The sequence below is a fragment of the Felis catus genome, chromosome C1, assembly GCF_018350175.1.
Source record: "Felis catus isolate Fca126 chromosome C1, F.catus_Fca126_mat1.0, whole genome shotgun sequence".
Taxonomy (NCBI): Eukaryota; Metazoa; Chordata; class Mammalia; order Carnivora; family Felidae; genus Felis; species Felis catus.
In genome coordinates, this window is record NC_058375.1 from 127,323,482 (window position 1) to 127,343,064 (window position 19,583).

General features: G+C 37.5%; 2 protein-coding genes across 2 annotated transcripts in view; both read right to left on the reverse strand.

Annotated features, from left to right (window-relative positions):
* LCT (lactase) overlaps positions 1 to 5,229 on the reverse strand; it is a 50,453-nt gene extending 45,224 nt beyond the window's left edge. Inside the window, exon 1 of the mRNA XM_003990733.4 lies at positions 4,575 to 5,229. Coding sequence (XP_003990782.3) covers positions 4,575 to 5,214 — 640 coding nt within the window. The 5' untranslated portion in view covers positions 5,215 to 5,229. The remainder of the gene's footprint in view (positions 1 to 4,574) is intronic.
* A 5,854-nt stretch (positions 5,230 to 11,083) lies between these two features.
* The window catches only part of MCM6 (minichromosome maintenance complex component 6), a 39,594-nt gene continuing 31,094 nt past the window's right edge, over positions 11,084 to 19,583 (reverse strand). The window contains exons 14-17 of the mRNA XM_003990734.5: positions 19,287 to 19,422; positions 18,009 to 18,164; positions 16,049 to 16,188; positions 11,084 to 11,580 (exon numbers count right to left, since the gene is read on the reverse strand). Coding sequence (XP_003990783.1) covers positions 11,464 to 11,580; positions 16,049 to 16,188; positions 18,009 to 18,164; positions 19,287 to 19,422 — 549 coding nt within the window. The 3' untranslated portion in view covers positions 11,084 to 11,463. The remainder of the gene's footprint in view (positions 11,581 to 16,048; positions 16,189 to 18,008; positions 18,165 to 19,286; positions 19,423 to 19,583) is intronic.

A 19,583-nucleotide genomic window follows, 5' to 3' on the forward strand; every position in this document is an offset into this window, starting at 1 on the left:
GCCATCAGCCCAGAGCCCGACGCGGGGCTCGAACTCACAGACCGCGAGATCGTGACCTGGCTGAAGTCAGACGCTTAACTGGCTGCGCCACCCAGGTGCCCCTCTTTTTAAGGCTGAATAATATTCCATTGTATAAATAGTACATTTTGTTTATCCATTCACCCATCCATGGACATTTGGGTTATTTCCACCTTTCAGCTATGTAAATAACACTGCTATGAACATAGGTATAGTATAGATACCTGTTCAAGTCCCTGCTTTCAATTATTTTATGTATGTACACCCAAGCGCTAGATGATAGAGTAATTTTATGTTTAATTTCTTGAGGAACTGCCACACTCTTTTCCATAAGGGCTACACCATTTCACAGTCCTGCCTGCAATGCATAAAGGTTACAATTTCTCTGTATCTCTACCAACACCTGTGATTTTCTGCTTTTTAAAATAATAACTATTCTTATGGGTATGAAGTGCTATCTTGTTGTGGTTTTCATTTGCTCTACACAATGATTGAGCGTCCTTAATAATTGAGTTAATCTTTGTATATGGTACAAGGTAAGAGTCTAACTTTGTTCCTTTGCATGCAGATATTCACTTCTCCCAGGAACACTTGTTGAAAAGACTCTTTTCCCCACTGAAAGGTCTTCACACTCTTGTGGAAAATTATTTGACCATTTGGTAAGGGTTTATTTGTGGGCTTTCTATTTTATTCCATTGGTGTATATGTCCATCCTTAAGCTAGTACCACACTATTTTGATTATTATAGCTTTGTAGTAAGTTTTGAAATCAGGAAGTGTGAGTCTGCCAACTTTGTTCTTTTTCAAGAATGTTTTGGTTATTTGGGGTCCCTTGAGATTCCATATGTATTTAAGGATGGATTTTTCTATTTTTGCAAAAACTGTCACTAGGATTTTGATAGGGATTTCAATGAATCTGTAGACTGTTTTGGGTAGTACTGGAATTTCAACAATATTAAGTTTTCTGATCCATGAACAAAGGATGACTTTCCAGTTATTTTTGTTTCCTTTACCTTCTTTCAGCAATGTTCTAAAGTTTTCAGTGCACAAGTCTTTTGTGCCCTTGGTTAAGTTCAGAAAAGAACTTTTAAAAACTACTTATTAGAGTGAGCAGAACTCCCAGTCGTCAAGTGTGAGCTGTGTATGGTGACTTCTTTCCAAAGAGTGCGGTATGGAAAGGAGGAAAAAATAATAACTTTACAGTGGAGATACCTGAAAAACACAACCTCAACCAGGTGATCAAGGTCAATATTAACAGTATAAGTCACATTGATAGTCTGTATCCTTGACATATGATGAAAATAACACTTTATTCTGTAATCTTCCTCCCTAAAACCCATAATCTCAACCTATTCATGAGAGAAACATCAGACAAACCCCAATAGAATTGGCAGTCACAAAAGATGACATATTAAATTCTTCCATTCATATGAAATGTTCAGAACAGGGAAATCTAGAGATACAGGAAGTTAATTAGCAGATGCTTAGGACTGAGATGGGAGAGGAGAATGGAGATAGTAAGATGATAGTTCCAGCCTCATGCTGGGTACAGAGACTACTTAAAAATAAAATCTTTATACATATTCACAAAGCTGTATGACAATATCTACTAATTCCAAAACATTTTCATCACCAAAAAAGAAATTCCTTGGGGAGCCTGGGTGGCTCAGTTGGTTGAGCTCCAGACTTCAGCTCAGGTCACGATCTCGTGGTTCATGGGTTCAAGCCCCTCATTGGGCTCTGTGCTGACAGCTCAGAGCCTGGAGCCTGCTTTGGATTCTGTGTCTCCCTCTCTCTGCCCCTCTACCACTCACACTCTGTCTCTCTCTCTCAAAAATAAATAAACATTAAAAAAGTGTTTAAAATAAATTCATTATCCATTAGCTGTCACTTCCTGTTCTCTTTTCAAGCCCTAGATATAGCCTATCTACTGTAGTGTCTCTATGCCTCTTCTGGGGATTTAATATAAATGAAATCATATAATATGTGGTCTTTTCTGATTGGCTGCTTTCACTTAGTTTAATGTCTTCAAGGTACATTCATGTTGTGGCACGTATCATTTCTTTTTGGGTAAATAATATTCCATTGTATGTATATGCCACATGTTGTTTATCCATCAACTGAGGGACATTAGGGTTGTTTCCACTTTGGGTTATTATAAAAAATGTTGCTATGAATGTTTGTGATAAGCTTTCTTCTAGATATTTGTTTTCATTTCTCTCAGACATACTCCTAGAAGAGAAATTGTTGAATCATAGGTAACTCTAAAGTTTATCTGTTTCAAGGGGTTCCTGACTAGCTCAGTTGGTAGAGCATGCAACTCTTGATCTGGGGGTAGTGAGTTCAAGCCCCATGCTGAGTATAGAGATTACTTAAAAATAAAATCTTGAAAAAAATGAATCAAAAAATAAAGTTTATCTGTTTGATTAACTACCGGAGTGTTTCCCAAAATGGCTTCACCATCATTCATTCCCACCAGTGGTATGGGTCCCAGTTTCTCTACATCATTGCCAACACTTGTTATTGTTTGTTTTGTTTTTATTACAGCCATCCTGGTTGATGTGAGGTGGTATTCTGTTTTAATTGTTGGATTCAGAGGTCACTCCCTGGGCATTTTTATAGAATTTTGTGCTTTTTTTAAAAAAAGCAGTTGAGTAATTTTTTATACTATTTTGCTTTTAACCAACTCATGTTATACAACTGTTTTGTGTATATTAGGTGATATATTTGAAAAAGAACAATAAGGCTATGGGATTGGACTAAAAAAGGAGTGGAAAATAAGAGAAAGAGAGAAAGAAGGAAAACCACCTTTTGGAATAAGAAAGAGACTGAAAAAATAATTTACTTTGTGTCCTGCATTATATTGGGGTAGATAATCTAGTGATATTGATGAAACACAAAATGAAGGATGGGAGGAATGAGCAGAAAAGGAAAATATGAGCTCAAAAAAGAAAGTGTTTAGTAACCTGATGAAACTTAAGAATGGAATCTACAGACATTTTAATAAACATGTATATCTACTTTATAATCAAAATAATTCTAGGGAGTCTGTCCTCAAAACAAGATAGATTTTCCTTTGTTTGAGATGGACCAAGTTCAGTCTTGCCTTCTTTCAAAGTTCATTCACCCAGCACTTCTTCAGTAGAATTACAGCCAACAAATATTTACGTGCTCACTTGCCCCCAAGACGGACTTTCCAAAGAATGCAGTTTCAAATTCAGCCTCTCCTCATCTCCTACCCTCTACCAAGAGCTCGCTAAACTGACTGTGGCTTCTCTCTGTCTCCATGCAGGGGCTTTAACCTCTTCCTGGAATCCTCTTTTCTAATCCATTTGCTTGCTCCCTCCCTTGGCTTCCCTGAGGACAGTATTCCTGACACCCCTATCTGAACCAGCTGCCTCCACACTCATACTCTTTCTTCCCTTGCCCTGCTTTCATTTTTGACATAGAAAAATGTTTAATCTCTCTATAATCAAATACGTGCCAGTGAGGCATATAAGGAGATAACAGTTTTCAGCTGTCACATTACCAATAACAAAATGATTATATCATTGAAGACAGGCTGAGTAGGGTCAGAAAAGTTTTATAACTGTTGGTATACGCTGTTACAGTGTTTCTGGAAAATAATTTAGCAACATGCTTTAAAGTCTTAAATAATGCACATTTTTTGAACAAGTGATTTCAATTCTAAGAATCAGAAAGAATTTATTGAATGGAAGGTAGACAAAGATTTATATATAGGAATGTTCATTGCAATGTACTTTGTAATGTGAAAATTAAACATATATATATGACATATATAAGTGAGAGAAATATTTAAAACTCTATGATCCGTTCATAGGTGGATTTTATATTTATTTTTAATAAAATGAGAATGTACTCATAAAATATCTAAAGTTTAAAAAGTAGAATATACAAGTATGCATTATGTTATATACTATGTATACAAATATACATAGAGTATATAATAAAAAACAGAAAGCATATATAATCCAAAACTGGTTCTTAAAATTGGTATACCTCAGATTCGCCTAGGAATTTATTAAAATCACAAATGTACTCATCCTGCCTAAACCTACTGAATCAGAACCTCAATTACTTATGAAGCAGGAATATGAACAATTGCAATTACTCTCTCCTCACTACCAATCAGTATATCGTTATTTTATCTTTGTAGTTGTCTTCTCTGCTGGAATGTAAACTTCAGCTAGAATGCATAACTTGCTTTGCATGAGAAAAGGGGGAGACTGAGGGAAGACTGGCAATCCTGAAGCCTTGGAGAGGCAGGGAGGTAGGAATGGAGTAGGAAGGACAGAAAGATACTCTCACAGACTCGAGACTGGAGAAGGGGTGCTTAAAAGACATTTTTCAAAGGAAATGCTGGAACTATGCAATATAAACCACCCCTGCTTCTCTCCACGGGAGTATCTTCAATACAGTATTAATTTCTCACCAATGAATACAAAAGACAAGACTACTGAAGAGGAAGAAATGCCAAGTCCTGCTTTAAGGAGGAAGGGAGAAGGTGGGTCAGCCATCAGGGTTGTGTGTACTTACCTTGAGAAGCATATTTTTCATGGTAAATCTCATAGGCTTTTCTGTGGGCATCAGTGAGGGTCTGGAGATGTGAAGGTCTTGATTCCTGGTGTGGAAACTCTTTTATCACCTCCTCCAAGTCACTAAACGTGAACCAGATCTTAACCAGGTCCCCAAAGGAGTGGAAGGCGAATGTGGCATAGTCCGCAAAGAGATCAGCAAAGACTTCTCTTCTCTGGACGGTGCTGGCAGGAAGGGTCTGGTGATGCAGAACGACCAGGGGCTGAAGCTGTGCGGTCTTGAGAGTCTCAAGGAGTTGCCGGTAGCACTGCACTGTTTTGCTGTCTGGGTTCTTGGAGCTTCCTGTTGGGAGAAGTTGTGCCCATGGAAGAAATACTTTGTAATGGGTGATCTTACTGGCACGAACACTATTAAAGAACTTCGGCAGGAAAGCGGGCAGTGGTTGGCGACAAACATAAATGCTTCTGTCCTCTGCTGCAAAATTAGAACGCTGGTTTCCCAGTGGATCACTCAGGTTGTATAGCAAGTCATTGGTGAGAGGACCAGCAGCTGAAATGAATTTTCTATCAGATTCCCAATCTAATCCCCAGCACGAAAAGCTCAGGAGGACAATAAAGACTGAATTCCAGGCCAGCTCCATTTTCAAGGACCTGTTAGGAAGTACATGGAATCGTTACTTTATAACAACAGCCAGGTTGTAAAATGCTAATTGATTATTAACAGTTAATATTTAACTGCGTTATCTGTGATAATGAAATCAGTACATGGCTTACCAGTGTAATATCAAAAATTTAAAGACCATAAGAGATAACACAAAGACCTCAAACATTTCGCACAATTTAAGCAGATGAACCTGGAAAGTGTCTGAAGGAAAAAGTTCCCCGTGTTTTTTTTATTAATTACAAATTATTTTAAAATTTGTTTACACACAAAAAACTCATTTACATAACAGAACAAAGATTGCATCCCTTGCCAAACCTTTTTCCCCCTTAAAAATATATAAGTAAATGATGAACACATTGTGTAAAAGATTCAAATGTAAAAATGTAAAAGACAAACCTGCAAATTCCTCTTCCCCAAGTCCCCTCACCTTCCTTGGATAAGCACTCTAAACACTGTGTTTCCTTCCAGTTTTCTTTTTTTATGTAGCTGAATGGTTATGCAGGTTTAAATTTTGTGAAAGTTACTTAATTTCTCTGTGCCTCTGTTTCCTCATTGGTAACAATGATGAGTAGATAAATTGTGAGAATTAGAAGAGATCATTCTTCAGTGTGTTTGTAACAGTGCAACTCAACGAACGCTACATATACACAAATGCCAACATACATAAGTGTATAACATTTTAAACATAATTTAACATATATGGGATTATACCTTATGTATTGTTCCTCAGATTTCTTTTTTCCACTTAACAGTTCTCAGAGTTCTGTCTATATCGGAAAATATAGACCTGCTTCTTTTTAACAGATGCATAGTACTCCCCATAAGGATGTACCCTAATTGAACCTCTCATATATTGAGTACTGGTTGGTTCTTAATTGTAATGTGTTGTAAATGAATCTTTGTCTACACATATGACCATTTCTTTAAGACAGAGTCTTGGAAATTAAGTTCCTGACTCAGTGTTATACTACTATTTAGAATTTTGATTGAAACCCAAATAGTTATCCAAAATAGGCTTCATCAAATTTAAATCCTACCTAAAGTTTAGAGGTGTGCCTAAATCTGTGTTTTGCTAATACCTGTCATAAAACTTCACATTTTTGACACTTTGAAAAATGAAAATATTATCTCCTTGTCAATTTTTCATTTTTCTGCTTAAAGGGGGTAGTTAGCTATTCATGTTATACCATATATGTGTGGTTTATTTCTGGGCTATTTTGTTCCATTGATCTATGTGTCTGTTTTTATACCAATGCCATACTATTTTGCTTGCTACAGCTTTATAATATAGTCTGAAATCAGGGAGTGTGATACATTGGGCTTTGTTTTTCCCTCAAGATTGCTTTAGCTATTCAGGGCCTTTTGTGGTTGCACACACATTTTAGAATTGTTCGTTCTATTTCTATGGAAAATACCATTGGAATTTTGATAGGGATTACATTAAATCCATAGATTGCTTTGGGTAGTATGGACATTTTAACAATGTTAATTCTTCCAATTCATGAGCGTGGAATGTCTTCCCATTTATTTGTATCTTCTTCAATTTACTTCATCAGTGTCTTATGGTTGTCAGTGTACACATCCCTGATTATATTTATTCCCTAGGTATTTTAATCTAGGTATTGCATTTGATACAATTGTAAGTAGATTGTTTTCTTAATTTCTCTTTCTGATAGCTCATTATTAGTGTATAGAAATGCAACACATTTTTGTATATTGATTTTGTATCCTGCAAGTTTGCTGCATTTGTGGATTCCTTCCAACAGTTTTTTGGTGGAGTCTTTAGTTTTCTATATATGATATATCATCTGCGAATAGTGACAGTTTTATACTTTTCTTTCTGATTTGGATGCCTTTTGTTTCTTTTTCTTGAGTAATTGCTCTGGCCAAAGCTTCTAATACTGTTGTTGAATAAAAATGGTGAAAGTATACATTCTTGTCTTGTTGCTGACATTAGAGGAAAAGCTTCCAGCTTCTCACCATTTGAGTATGATGTTATCTGTGGGCTTGCTGTATATGGTCTCTATTTGTTGAGGTATGTTCCCTTTGTACCCACTTTTGTTGGGTTTTAGTCATAAATGGATGTTGAATTTTGTCAAATGTTTTTTTTTTCTACATCTACTGAGGTGATCATATGATTTTTGTCCTTCATTTTGTTAATGTGGTATATCACATTGATTTGCAGATGTTGAACTATCCTTGCATCCCTGGAACAAATCCCAGTTGATCATGGTGTATGATCCTTTTAATGTATTGTTGAATTATTAAAGATTTTCATATCAATGTTCATAAGAGACATTGGCCTATAATTTTTTCTTTTAGTGACTTTGTCTGATATTGGTATTAGGTTAACGCTGGCCTTATAAAACAAGTTTATAAGTGTTCCCTCCTCTTCTATTTTTTGGAAGAATTGGAGAGTTGGTATTAATCTTCTTTAAATGGTTGGTAGAATTCATCCTTGAAGCCATTTAATCCTGGACTTTTGTTTTTTGGGAGGTTTTTGATTATTGATTCAGATCCCTTACTAGTAATTGGTCTGTTCAGACTTTTTCTTTATGACTCAGTCTTGGTAAGTTGTATATTTCTAGGAATTTATTTCTTCTAGGTTGTTCTACTTGTGTACAATTGCTCATAGTAGTCTCTTATGATGCTTTGTATTTCTGTGGTGTCTGTGGTAACGTCACCTCTTTCCTTTGGATTTGAAGTCCTCTTTTTTTCTTGGTGAGTCTAGTTAAAGGTTTGCCATTTTTTTCTTTTCAAAAAACCAGCTCTGCTTCTTTGAGCTTTTTTTCTATTGTCATTTTAGTCTTTATTTTATGTCCTCTGTTATTTTCTTCCTTCTACTAACCTTTGTTCTTTTCTAGTTCTTTGAGATGTAAAGTTAGGTTTTCCTTTTTTTGTTTTTTGAGAGAGCACGTGTGAGCAGCGAGGGAGAAAGAATCCCAAGCAGGCTCCACACTGTCAGCGTGGAGCCCTATGTGAAGCTCAAACTCACTAACCGTGAGATCACGACTTGGGCCCAAATCAAGAGTCAGACACTTAAACTATTGAGCCACCCAGGCGCCCCTAAAGTTAGCTTGTTTTTCCTGAGATGTTTGTTTCTTAATGTAGCTATTTATCCCTTTAAAGTTCCCTCTTAGGGAGCACCTGGCTGGCTCAACTGGAAGTATGGGCCACTTTTGATTTCGGGGTCATGAGTTCAAGCCCCACATTGGGTGTAGAGATTACTTATATAAATAAAACTTAAAAAGTTCCCTCCAAGAACTGCTTTTGCTGGGGTGCTTGGGTGGCTCAGTTGGTTAAGCACTGGACCCCTGTTTTTGGCTCAGGTCATGATCTCACAGTTCATGAGTTCAAGTTCCACGTAGGGGTCTAAACTGACAGTGTGGAGCCTGCTTGGGATCTGTCTCCCTCTCTCTGCCCCTCTCCTGCTCATGCTCTTGTTCAAAAATAAACATTAAAAAAAAAAAAAAGCCTGCTTTTGCTGCATCCCATAAATTTTTGTATGTTGTATTCCCGTTTTCATTTGTCTCAAGATACTTTAGAATTTATTTCTTCTTTGAAACTAGTTGTTTGGTAGCAATCTCCATATACTTGTTGATTTCCCAGTTCTCTTTTGTAACTGATTTCTAGTTTCACACCATATTATGGTCGGAAAAGATACTTATTTCAATCTCAAATTTATTAAGACTTATTTTGTGGTGTAACATATGATCTACCCTGGAGAATGTTCCCTGTGTGCTTAAGAATGTGTTCTGTTACTTTTAGATAGAATGTCCTGTCCTGTATATGCTTGGTACGTCCATTTGCTCTAATGTTATAGTCAATGCTTCCTGGGGTGCCTGGGTGGCTCAGTTTGCAAAGCATCAGACTCTTAATTTTGGCTCAGGACATGATCTCACAATTTGTGAGATTGAGCCCTGCATTGGGCTCTGTGTTGATAGCGCAGAGACCTGCTTGGGATTCTCTGCCCCTCCCCTGCTCATATCCTCTCTCTCAAAATAAATATACTTAAAGATATCGTAAAGTCATTGTTTCCTTATTGATATTTTGTCTGGATTATCTATTCATTGATCACAATAGGTACTGAAGTCTCCTACTATTATTGTACTTCTATTTCTCCCTGTAGGGATGTTAATACTGTCTTTATATATTTAGGTATTCCTATAGCTGTATTTGCACATTTTCTTCTCCATGTGTCCTATAGATATTTCCATTTCAAACATACAGGTTTAGTTTTGTTTGTATATCCTACAATATAGTTGTACCACAACTTATGTAGTCATTTCCTTATTGATGGACATCTGTTGGAATTTTGTGGAAAACACATTGTTTATAGATAAGCTAACAAATGACAACATTCAAGTCTTCCCATTCAGAAACATGTTACATCTATCCACTTACTAAACACTTGTCTAATTTTCTTCATAAGGATCTTATACATGCTCCATCATCCATTAGACACTTCATCACCTCCCTGACAAGTAACATGTAGAAGAAAAGGGCATGTGGAATGTGTGGAAATATAAACACACTTATTCAGATATGCAAAAACTTAGGACTTCATTTGCAGTAAGGCCCTCCCTCACCTTGCTCTGAAGCCCCTACTCAAATGGCAAAATTGGGAAGAGGAGAGCAGATTAACCAAAAAAGAACTCCTCTTTCCTAGGCTTCGAATTTCCCTCTGGGTAAATATTGATAAAATTAAAGTTCAAATTCCTGTCAGGCTATTTCTTTCAGGTCCTCTCCATCCCATTTTATCATGTTGGGAGTCAGTGCAGAGGGGCTTGCTGTCTCCTGGGTTTTCACTAGAATATTCTTCCTATCGCCTATTACTGAATGTCCTATTTGTGCCTTACACTAGCATCTCCTAACTGCCTCAACAGGGAGTTTGAGATCCTGTACCCTGAGGTTTCCTCTTCCCAATAGCTTCACCTACCCTCATTAATTAGAAACATACTTTTGACAGAGGAATTTACAGTCTGCATCTGCTAATTATGCAACTTCTTCACTTAATCTTAGCCAAAAGGCCGAGAAGTGATAACTGTGCACTTCTTTATTCATTTCCAGTCCTCTTCACCCTATTGTTTTCAAGCCATTGGACAGTGAAGTTATTATTAATGAACTCACATACAAAATACAAACATTCCCTGACCCTAAAGGCCCCCAAATGCCCAACTGTTGTTAAAAGGTACAGCAGAAACTGCTACATCATGAACATACTGATGATGAAGACGTTTATAAAGTTTATTGTGCTATCTTAAAAAACAAAACAGAATTGGAATTAATCTTGGAAGGTAATTTCCAAAGCCCCTTAGCCTTTATATGAATTCTAATAAGGACTCCTCATAGGAACCTAATCCTAGAAGCTTATAATGCCACACACTTCCACCACCTGCCCCACAGTAAGCAAAGTGGGAACAAGACTCATGTTAACAAGCATAGCTGCGCCCCCATAAATCAAGTTTGAACTGTGTGGGTACATTTATACGTGGATTTTTCCAATAAATATATTGGAAAAATTTACAGAGATCTGCAAGAAATTTCAAAAAACTTGTAGACAAATCTTGTAGTCTAGAAATACTGAAAAAATTAAGAAAAAGGTATTAAGAATACAGTATATAATACATATAACATACAAAATATGTGTTAATCAACTGTATATTATCAGTAAGGCTTCCAGTCAACAGTAGGCAATGTTAGTGGTTAAGTTTTGGGGAAGCCAAAAGTTATATACAGATTTTTGACTGCATGGGGGAACTGGTGCCCCCAACCTCCATGTTGTTCAAGGGTCGAATGCAGATGAAAGCAATAATTAGAGTAGGGTGGAAATAAAAATGGACAACTGCAGAACACATTATTTTATTTTGACAAAGAAAAGCAGTAGTTGGCAATTGTAAAAAGTTACCTCTCCAGTAAGATACTATATACCATAAAAATAACAGACCTTTTTCTATACATGAAAACAAGTCCTCAGTTACAGAAAGCACACATCATTGGGTTCCAACTTCATTTAGACAAGCACGCTAAACAATGTGCTAAAGCTTGTGTTAATATAAAAGCATATTACAGGAACGTGACATACAGGACCACCAACTAGGTTCTTATTCCTCAAAATAAATCTTCCTGAAGCCTTGTTCCCAGAAACATTTCTCTTGCTAGTAGAGCTACATCCAGACTCTAGGCCGGAAGGTAGGGGCCAGTTTTTCTGGTTATTTTCAATATCTTAATCTTCAAGCAAATAATTAGGGTTAACTACTAAGTAGGGATCCTCTTCATAGCTCTCACTTCCTTCTGTAGAGCCTTTCAGTCCAGCTTGGGTGAGCTCAATCAGAACATGATCCTGTGAAACACAAAGATTTGTCCTGAGGTCTCCAGCAGTAGTGTAAAAATGCCCCATCCACATAATTTGACCCTTCTGAGTATTTGCAACTAGCATTTTCTTCCATTTCTCCTTCATAAACTCTCAGAGAAAGGACTATTCCTTAAAATCTTTACCAAGTTTTGCTACACCCCTTTCCCATTAGGATACAGATCTTTTATAACATAAATCTCTTTTGAAAAATTACAAAATACATAGGCAAGCTCAACGTTGTGATTTTAGTAAGGTTTCCTGGCATACTACGTCTTGTAAATATGATTTCAAAAAAGACAAAATACATGAATTTTAAGGTTATGCAATTGTGTAAAATCCTGATAAATATGGTTATCATTCTGTTTATCACTCTGATAAGTGTTCTAATTTCATTTAGTATAAATTTTTAGTTACTAGCCACTAACTCTTTCATATACCACCCGTTCATAATTCAGTTAGAGGTATAATCTAAAGATAATTAACATGGAAAAATTTTCACTCTGAGCTAATAAAAAAAAGTAGAACATGCCACATAGCTTAAATGTACCTGTAAGTTGATCTAAAATACCCACAAATGAGAGGAACTCCTAGCCAAGCCCATATAGAACTCAGGAAATAGTATTTGATCTTAAGAAGGTAGAAATGTCCTATAGTATGAGCACTACTGCCATCAAGAGGGACTGGACACTTTTAAGATCTCACTTTATGTACTAACAAGCCCTTACAGGAAGAACACTTGATCAGCACAGTGTAATTTCTCTAGTCTTTTGTAAATGAGCTAGCTAGCTCAGGTGATGTCAAACTTAAAAAGGTAGCTCCAGTTTAGATCAGCTAATTTTACCAAATGTCCCAAAGTAGACTTGTGGTGTGGGTCAATTTATCTTACACTGATCCCAGAAGGCATTAGGAAGGGAAGGGCTGGCCTGGTGCAAACACACTGCCCAGCACTAGAAAGACAACTGAATGTTTACCACCCCAATTCAGATTTTCATAGATATTATACCACCTAATCACACAAGTAAAGGGTTTTTCAGATGATACAATCCTGATAATGTGACACTCATAATATTTATAGAGTGAACACTGTAAAGTGAGCTACAGGGCAATTGAATCTGCCACTTAAACATAAAAATTCAATCACTCATCAAATATTTGATCTATGTGCCAGGCACCACTACAGGTCTTGGAGGTAGAATGATCAATAAAACAAAGTCCCTGGTCTCCTGGTGCTTGCACTCTAGTAAGTCAAACTGAAAACCTAGTGCCAGGCAATGACAAGCACTATGAAGTAACAAAAAGCAGGGTTAGGGAGTGATAGCAAGAAGGAGGCTCTTATTATTATTTTTTTTAATGTTTATTTATTTTAGAAGGAGTGGAGGGGGACAGGAGGGAGAGAGAGGGAGAAAGAAGATCTGAAGTGCTGATAGTGCAGAGCCTGACGTGAAGCTTGAACCCACGAACTGTGAGATCATGACCTGAGCTGAAGTCGGATACTTAACTGACTGAGCCACCCAGGTGCTCCAGGAGGCTCTTATTTTGACAGGTTAGGCAAGAACCACCTCTTTGAGAAGGTAACATTTGAGCAGACACCAGAATGAAAGAGGGAACCTAGGTAAAGAGACAAAGGACAACTGCGAAGGTCCTCATGTTTGGTGTGTCTCTGGAATAGTGACAAGACCAGTATCACTGAGTAGCAACATGAAGAGAGTCCTATGCAAGAAGGTGAAGAGGTATACACCTAAGGAGGGGTTTGGTTGTAGAGGTTCTGCAGGCCATGTTATGGAGACTGGATTTTATTGTAAATGTGAAGGAAGAACTGGAAGGTAGGGCATGAAAACGTTTTGATTTGTTAAAAGATCTGTCTGGCTGCTGGACAGACACTAGTACAAAGGGGGACAGTTAGGAGGCTCCTGTGAAAGTTCAGGCATAGTAGCTTGAGTAAATGTGAAGGCGGTGAGAATAGAACACAGAATATATACACTGAAGGCAGGGCTCACAGGATTTGCTGCTTAAAGGAGAGGCTATGAGGGAAAACTGGCATCATGGATGATTCTAACGTGTTTGGCTTAGAACAACTGAGTAAATGGGAACACTGGGGGGGGTGGGGGACAGAACTGTTTTGCACACATTAAGCATGAGCTGCCTATAGTTCACAAGTAGGCAGCTGGTTACCGACATCTGGAGTTTAGAGGAGAGGTGACAGCTGAATCTGGGAGACATCAGTGGATGGATTTAAATTCATAGAACCAAATGAGATCACTTAGGTAATCAATGTAAATACAAAAGAGGTCTGAGGATTGAGTACAGCACTCCATTTAAAAAGTGACAAGACTCAGGAAAAGAGACTAAGAGGAAATAACCAAAGAGATAGGAGAAGACCCAGGAAAATATGGTGACTCAGAAGGAGCAATCAACAGTGACAGACCAATAGGCCAAATATAGAGAATGACCAACTGATGTGAGTAGGGAGGAGGCATGCCTGTAATGATCCTGTTAGAGACTGGAAGAAGTCATAGCACTGGGCAGTGCCACTATGAGGTAGGTAGGATCAGTAAAGAAGAATCCACTTGATGGGAATGCAAGCTGGTGCAGCCACTCTGGAAAACAGTATGACGGTTCCTCAAAAAACTAAAAATAGAACTACCCTATGACCCAGCAAATGCACTACTAGGTATTTGTCCACGGGATACAGGTGTGCTGTTTTGAAGGGACACATGCACCCCCATGTTTATAGCAGCACTATCAACAATAGCCAAAGTATGGAAAGAGCCCAAATGTCCATTGATGGATGAATGGATAAAGAAGATGTATATACATACAATGGAGTATTACTCGGCGATCGAAAAGAATGAAATCTTGTCATTTACAACAGATGAACGTAAGGGAAGGGAAAGAAAAATAATATAAAAACAGGGAGGGGGACAAAATGACTCACAAATATGGAGAACAAACGTTACTGGAGGGGTTGTGGGAGTGGGGGATGGGCTAAATGGGTAAGGAGCGTTAAGGAATCTACTCCTGAAATCATTGTTGTATTATATGCTAACTAATTTGGTGTAAATAAATAAACAAAACAAAACAAAACAAAATAAATTTTTGGTCTCTATCCCAGACCTACTAAATTACAAATTCTGGGAGTGGTTCCAGTGATCTGCGTTTTAGTAAGTTTTTCAGATGATTCTGGTGCATGCTAAAATTGAGAACCATTGGATTAAACTGAGTTACTCAAGTGAAACCTCCATTTTATTCATTTCCTCAAAATGGCCTCCCTCAGGGCTGTATGTTCCAGGCCCCTTGGAGGTTTATGTACGCCCTGCCCAGAATGCAGTAAAGCTTGTTCTTATCTTTCCTATAATGGCTAGATAACTAGTAGAGGTAACATAGTTTCTTCCCCTCCCTCTCCTGTGGCACACAGATGGGGCAACGAGTGTGTTAAATGTTAAACCCTTTGACCTCATCACAGTGACCTCTGCATATCCCCGCACCTCCTTGCTTTATAAAATCTGTGGATTAAGTTCTAGACTTTACAAAGGGTATCTGCTTAGCACCTGGATCATCGTCCACGTGACTCCCCTTGTCATTAAGTTACCCTGAATAAAACTCTGTGTATATGGTAAAAAAAAAAAAAAAAAAAAAAAAAAAAAAGGAAAAGAAAAGAAAAGAAAAAAGAAGAGTCCACTTGAGATTAGTGGCATGAACTTAAAGTAGGACATGGCACGTGGTTGTATGCCTTTCTCCAGATACTTTTAACTGCTTGGATATGGCACAGTAAAAAGATTTAGATTTAACCAAGGCTGGGGTTTTGCCAATCAAGTAGAACAGAGAAATTATAGTTTAAAGTGTGAGAAAATAGTGATCATTGGGACAGACCATAGACTGTAAGCTGGGTGATGGGGGAGGTGAGGATGTGGGGAAGAGGAAATATAGAAAACAGGCAATAGAGGTCAGAATGCTTGCAGGTTTATGGTAAAGGGAGTGGAGTGGAAAACAAAGATTAAAAATAGTTTGATAGTAAGACCCTAACCCTACCTTCCCAGATTTAACTTAGGTTCTGCTGATTCCAGCAGAGGAAGTAAGTCAATTAACTGCTGTAAATTCTCTCTTTTTTACAACTCATAATTCTTTTTCTCCTTTCAATGTTTTTTTTTATTTTTGAGAGAGAGAGACAGACCATGAGCAGGGGAGGGCCAGAGAGAAAGGGAGACACAGAATCTGAAGCAGGCTCCAGGCTCTGAGCTGTCAGCACAGAGCCCTACGCAGAGCTCGAACCCACGAATTGCAGTATCATGACCCGAGCCTAAGTCAGGCACTTAACCAACTAAGCCACCCTGGCCCCCCACAACTCATAATTTTAACTAGATCCCAATGATTCAAAATAAATGAACATCTATGAACCTGCAGGTATGAAGCATGGACTCCCTCCCTCATTAATAAACAAGAGTAGATATGTACGTACATAGTGGGTGAGTCGATGGATGACTTTCTCTATAATTCTCTTTTTATTTATAAGTTCCTCTTCAGAATCTATTTCTGATTCGATTTCCTTCAAATACCAGTTAACAAGCTCACTCCTCTTTAATGCAGACTCATCCTCTTCTGCAACAAAAAATACATTTCAAAAGGATTAAATTTTCCTTCTAGCAAATTGTATTGCCAATCCTTGGGGTTTGCATACACAAGATAATGTACAGATTAGATAACCATCAACCTGTCAGAAAGAATACCTGCTAAAATAAGGTTTGCAATGTTCCAGTGTAAGCCTGAAATAACCTGTCATATTACTTGTATTAAAGTATGCCTCACTTTATCCTGAGGAAAAAAATCTAATAAAATAGAGATTATAAGAAACAAGTTTCTTGAAGCTATTAATATTTCAAAGTATGAAGCTGTTTCCTTCACCTTCTATGAGAACGTTTGCCAATAGTAATTGACAGCATAAATTAGCAACAGCAAGCAAAACTTCTTAAACATAACTTTTCCTCTTTGGAATAAGGAAGATTTTACACAGCTGAACCAAGAAGTGAAATCCAAGGGCATTCACTCAAAATAAAAAATTATCAACTTATTTCAGCAAGGTCTATCTATACTGAATGATTATCTACTTTGTCAGAGTCCAAAGCAGAAGTCCAAATTCACAAGAAAAGATGGAACCTGGATAATAGCGTAACTATCACAGAAGCAAAGTATTAATAAGAGAAAACTCTTAGTCTTGGTTCTAGCTACTGTTAATAAAATGAAAAATGAAAAATAGGAAAATTCTAGCTTTACTGACAATGGCTTTGAAAAGTTTTATTATGGGTGTACTGAAACTTCAGTGGTTGGTCTAAATGTTCTCGGTAAGTGACCTTCTTGGCTTAAAGTTGTATTCTCTGTGCTGGACTAGAGAACAGCTGTCCACTTGAAGACTGAGAATTCATTACTACTAGGTGAACAGTATTTTTTTTCTAAGGAAAAGAAGATCTAGCAGAATTTATCTGTGGAATGCATACAGTGCCTGGGCGCTAACCATTATCTTTGCTCCATTAATGGTTTGCCATGTTTAAAATTTGACTACATGAGAAAAAGACAAATGAAATACAATGTGAACACAAGAACATGTGAGCTCCCAAAAGTTTTTATGTGAGAAGAGGGTGGGAGGGCTAAAACCTGTCATACTGGCCTCTTTACTGCCTTCTCTCCTCCTTCCCACTGGTCTACAACTCCCACGGGGCAAAAACTACAGGATTCAAATCTTTAGTAAGCTAAGACAACCTCACTGTTCTCTTCCTTCCACAGACAGGACACTGTGATGAGAGTGTCCAGAAGCCAGCATTTTTGGACTTTTAAATAAGAATTATCTGATTGCTAACCAGCAAATTAAAGTTTAAGTTCAACACCTTGATTTCATCATTTTCTATGCCAACTACAGGCATGGTGGAATAGCATAGTAAAGCAGTTAATTAAGATAGGCAGGATACTAGTGTCCAGATATCACACTTTATATACAGAGAAATGAGGATTTTACTTCATTTTTAGGTATAGAATATGTGCCAATATGGTCTTTTCAGTTCAATTACTTGCCTACAAAAATAAATAACCTAGAGTCATCCATTTGAAGTAAAGCCATTGTTAGGAACAGTGATTTTGCATCTGTAAAAACATTTAAGTGCTTCTTTATATATTATCAGATCCTAACTTCTGATTCTCAAAAATATTAAAATAGGTGAAGGACATTAAAAAATGACTTTTGTCTGACAATGAACTTGTGGGTGAAAGGTCGACTGTCAGATTACTGATAGATTTTCTTTGCCAAAGTGAGCCTCTATAACAATTTATGATCTCTTCCGACAAAACAGTCTTTAGCAGTTAGAAGTGGCTTATACAAATAAAACTTATATGAATGACTAAGCATGTGGCCATACTAGGTAAAGCCTTACCTTCCTCCATCTTTCTGAGGTGAAGCACAATAAGGTTAGAGATTCGGCAGTACTCAGAGAAGCCCAGCCTTAAGGAGGCTTTAGGAACAAAATCTTGGTTTATGTCTTCACTGTGGCCATTGATTCCATTCACAGGAGCAGGGCTGTCAACATGACCTAAGTGAAATATCAACCATCTGAATCTTGTTTTTGTGCCTCCAACACTCCCCCATCAAATGTTTATATAAGTATACTACTTCTATTTTAATACTAACTTCTACACAAGCATATAGTTACACTCAGTATTTAGTCATTTTACAAATAAATTAGAAACAAATTTGTAAATGCTAATAGTGAAAACAGAAACTAATTTGGAAGGAATGGGAAGGATGGCAGTTATGAAGATAAGATTCCCTGATCTAAAAGTTCATTTGCTGCTTCAAATTCGGTGTCTCCCTCTCTGTCTTTCCCCTACTTGCACTCTTTCACTCAAAAATAAACATTGAAAAAAAAAAAAAAAAAAAACGGGGTTGGGGGGGCACTGGGTGGCTCAGTTGGTTAAGTGTCTGACTACAGCTCAGGTCATGAGCTCGTGGTCCATGAGTTTGAGCCCTGTGCCAGGCTCTGTGCAGACAGCTCAGAGCCTGGAGCCTATTTCGGATTTTGTGTCTCCCTCTCTCTGTGTCCTTCCCCAACTCGCGCTCTCTCTCAAAACTAAATAAACATTAAAAAAATTTTTTTTAAAGTTCATTTGCAATATTATACACAAAATGTGAAAATCTGTTATTTGTCTGTTTTTTGGTTTTTTTAAAGTTTATTTATTTTGAGAGAGCGAGAGCACAAATGGAGAAACAGAGACAGGGAGAGAGAAAGAATCCCAAGCAGTCTCTGCACTGTCAGCACAGAGTCTGACGTGGGGCTCAAACTCACAAACCATGAGATCATAACCTGAGCCAAAAATCAAGAGTCGGATGCTTAACTGACGCCCCAGTATTTGTCTGTTTTAATGTAGTCAGGAACATGTTTTTACTTCAAAAGCAAAATAACAATAAATCAGGCCAGGGAATTAAGTTCACTGTCACCATTTTGGTGTATTTTCTTTCAATCTTTCACGCATAGATATTCTATATGAATTATTTAATTGTATTTTACCTTGTAAACAGTTAGTACAATTCAATATCCATTTTTTCCCTTTTGCTATACAGACTTCAAAACCATCAACAAGTGCACTTTTATCATAATATCTCAGAGAACATTCTAGTTCTTAACTCCAGAACAGTAAATGAACAAGTATCTCACCATTGATGCCATCTGGGCCCTCATCTACCTCCATCTGGGCCTCTTCTTCTTGATCTAGGTTGACATCAGGTGTTTCTACACGGATGATTGACTTATTCAGTAACCTGAAAGCTTCCTTCACATGTTTAGGCTGGACCTAAACCAATCAAGATGAAGTAAATCAGAAAGTCAGTCTTCTTGATATACCAAACAGATTCTCTCCTTACCAAATCACAGTGGCATTTTAATTTTTCTCACACTCTCCCTCTCTCACACACACATAAAATACGTGATAACACCGTAAGTTCACCAGAATGG